General features: G+C 47.3%; 1 gene segment (V, D, J or C); it reads left to right on the forward strand.

Annotated features, from left to right (window-relative positions):
• Positions 1-334: 334 nt before the first annotated feature.
• On the forward strand, positions 335-666 carry LOC103797879 (the record flags this gene model as incomplete). The annotated part of the segment is given in 1 exon segment: positions 335-666. A coding segment is annotated over 1 exon segment (332 nt), but the record flags the coding sequence as incomplete, so codon positions are not given.
• Positions 667-2150: the final 1484 nt, after the last annotated feature.

The raw sequence follows: 2150 nt of genomic DNA on the forward strand, positions 1-2150 counted from the left end.
TGACACATCTAAATCACATTTAGATGGGTACAATCAAGCTGCTTTATCTCAAACACCCACCTGCTCTCAGGGCAGCCTCTCTGGGTGGCTTGCGAGTCATTTCCTTTCCTCAGCCTCAGCCCCCTTCCCCTGCCAGAACTGCTCTTGCCTTCCTCCCAGGGCCCACCAGCAGAGCCCTCGGGATGCTGCTGCTCCCTCTCCTGACCCTGGCTGCAGCCTGGCCTTGTAGGTTTCTATTATCCCCAAGGCATGGGACAGCAGCAGGAAGCATCCTGTACTTTTATTTATGATGCAGGATAATAATATTTGTTCTGTTTTCTCTCCTTCTGTCTAGGTGGACAAGCACAAGTGCTTCTGAAGCAGAGTCAAGCATCCATTACCAGAGGGCACACTACCACTGCATGGATGAACTGCATAGCCAAGGGCATATCTGACTTCCAGGGTGCATATATACATTGGTACCGACATGAGCCTCCCAAAGCTCCGGAACACATTCTGTGTGTTGGACCAACTTCACTTTATTATGACAGCAATTCCAACAGGAACATGCATTTTTCTTTGAAGAAAGGTACCAATGTCTGTGCTTTTGCAGTCAATGACATCACCTCCAACGATGAAGGCACCTACTACTGTGCTTACTGGCTGTCCCACAGAACCAGCAGATGACAGGCAGCCTGTACAGAAAGCTGCCTGTGCCAGAGGGACAGGCCTTCTGCCAAATGCAGAGAACCATAATGGCTCCTTCCTGCCTTTACAACATCCCAACGTGTTTCTGCTGTGTATGTTTGTATGGACAGCAGATAGAGAGAAAAGCAAAGAAATGCAGTCTGCTACGACTCAGCTGGTATAATGCTCTGTGCTGGGGAACAGGAGCACTCCCATGGGTGAAGGCATTGCAGCTGAATTATATAGTAACACAGATTGTCTTTGAATGCTACAGATACATTCCCAAATACAGTCTGAGGAAGCAAAAATTAAGTGATGGCAGGGAAGGAGCATAGGATGAGGATATTTGTACTGTACCTCATTGAAACAAGATGAGGCTCTGAGAACTACAATTCACCCCATAGATCCTTTGGTTGTGAGCGCTTACTCACGTGAGGTGCAAGGTAAACACGAGGCCCAGATCATATTATCTTCAACTAGCCCCTGACTTAAAGCAACAACACACAGTTCCTTCCATTTGCCATACAGTTACAGACAGAAGCCCTCGGGTGAGAAGCAGTGTGTCCATCCTTCCAGCCTGTCAAGATCCTTCTGAAAGGAGGCACAGCCCTCTAGGGCATCAGTCTCTCAGCATTGTGTCATCAGTGAATGTGCTAAGGAGGCACTCTGTCCCTTCATCCAAGTCCTTGATGGGGCCCTAGCCAGCCTGATCCAGTAGGTGACATCCCTGTGCATATGGTGAAGGTGTGAACTAGATGCTCTTTAAGGTCCCCTCAACCCAAACCATTCTGTTATTCTATGATTCTAGGATAGTCTAGGAAAGGCTGGTGAAGCATGCTTCTTGCACAGCCTTGAGGTGTCTGAGGAAAGGAGAACATCCTTGGGAAGGGCCAGGAAAAACAGCTTGAGTTAACATGTGTGTGCTCAGTAGATAATTCTGAAGTGAGTGCAGTAGGTAGATAGGTAAGGATTGTTTTTTTTAGATTGAGTATTTTATGTTCTTTCTACACTAATACTGCTGTGGTTCAGCTTGTCAGTAAATTTAACACTCTCTGTGGTGGTGACTTAAAGAACAACCATTGGTTGTGCTGAATGAGTCATTTCCTCCTCCCAGTCATTTGATACTTTCTCTGCCTGAAGCACTTTATAACATCTCTGTCTCTATTTATTTCATTTCCAGGTTTCATCTGCACAGGCAGCATGTTGCTCCTTCCAGTCCTTCTTGCAACTTCATTTTGGTCCTGTAAGTCCTTTTTCCCTCTCCCCTCTCCCTCCCATATATGGTGAACACACTCCTGGTTCCAAACTCTGACAGCTTCTCCCTTCACACCATTTTTCTGCTACCACTTCCAGGTGGAGACTCACAGTCAGTGCCGGTGCAAACGCCAGAGGTGTGGAGTCAGGTGAAGGGCAGCTCTGTCAGCATGTCATGCCGACTGAGTGGCACAAGCATCATACACTGGTACAAGCAGCTTCCTGGAGAG

The sequence above is a fragment of the Acanthisitta chloris genome, unplaced genomic scaffold (assembly GCF_000695815.1).
Source record: "Acanthisitta chloris isolate BGI_N310 unplaced genomic scaffold, ASM69581v1 scaffold14342, whole genome shotgun sequence".
NCBI classification, from domain to species: Eukaryota; Metazoa; Chordata; class Aves; order Passeriformes; family Acanthisittidae; genus Acanthisitta; species Acanthisitta chloris.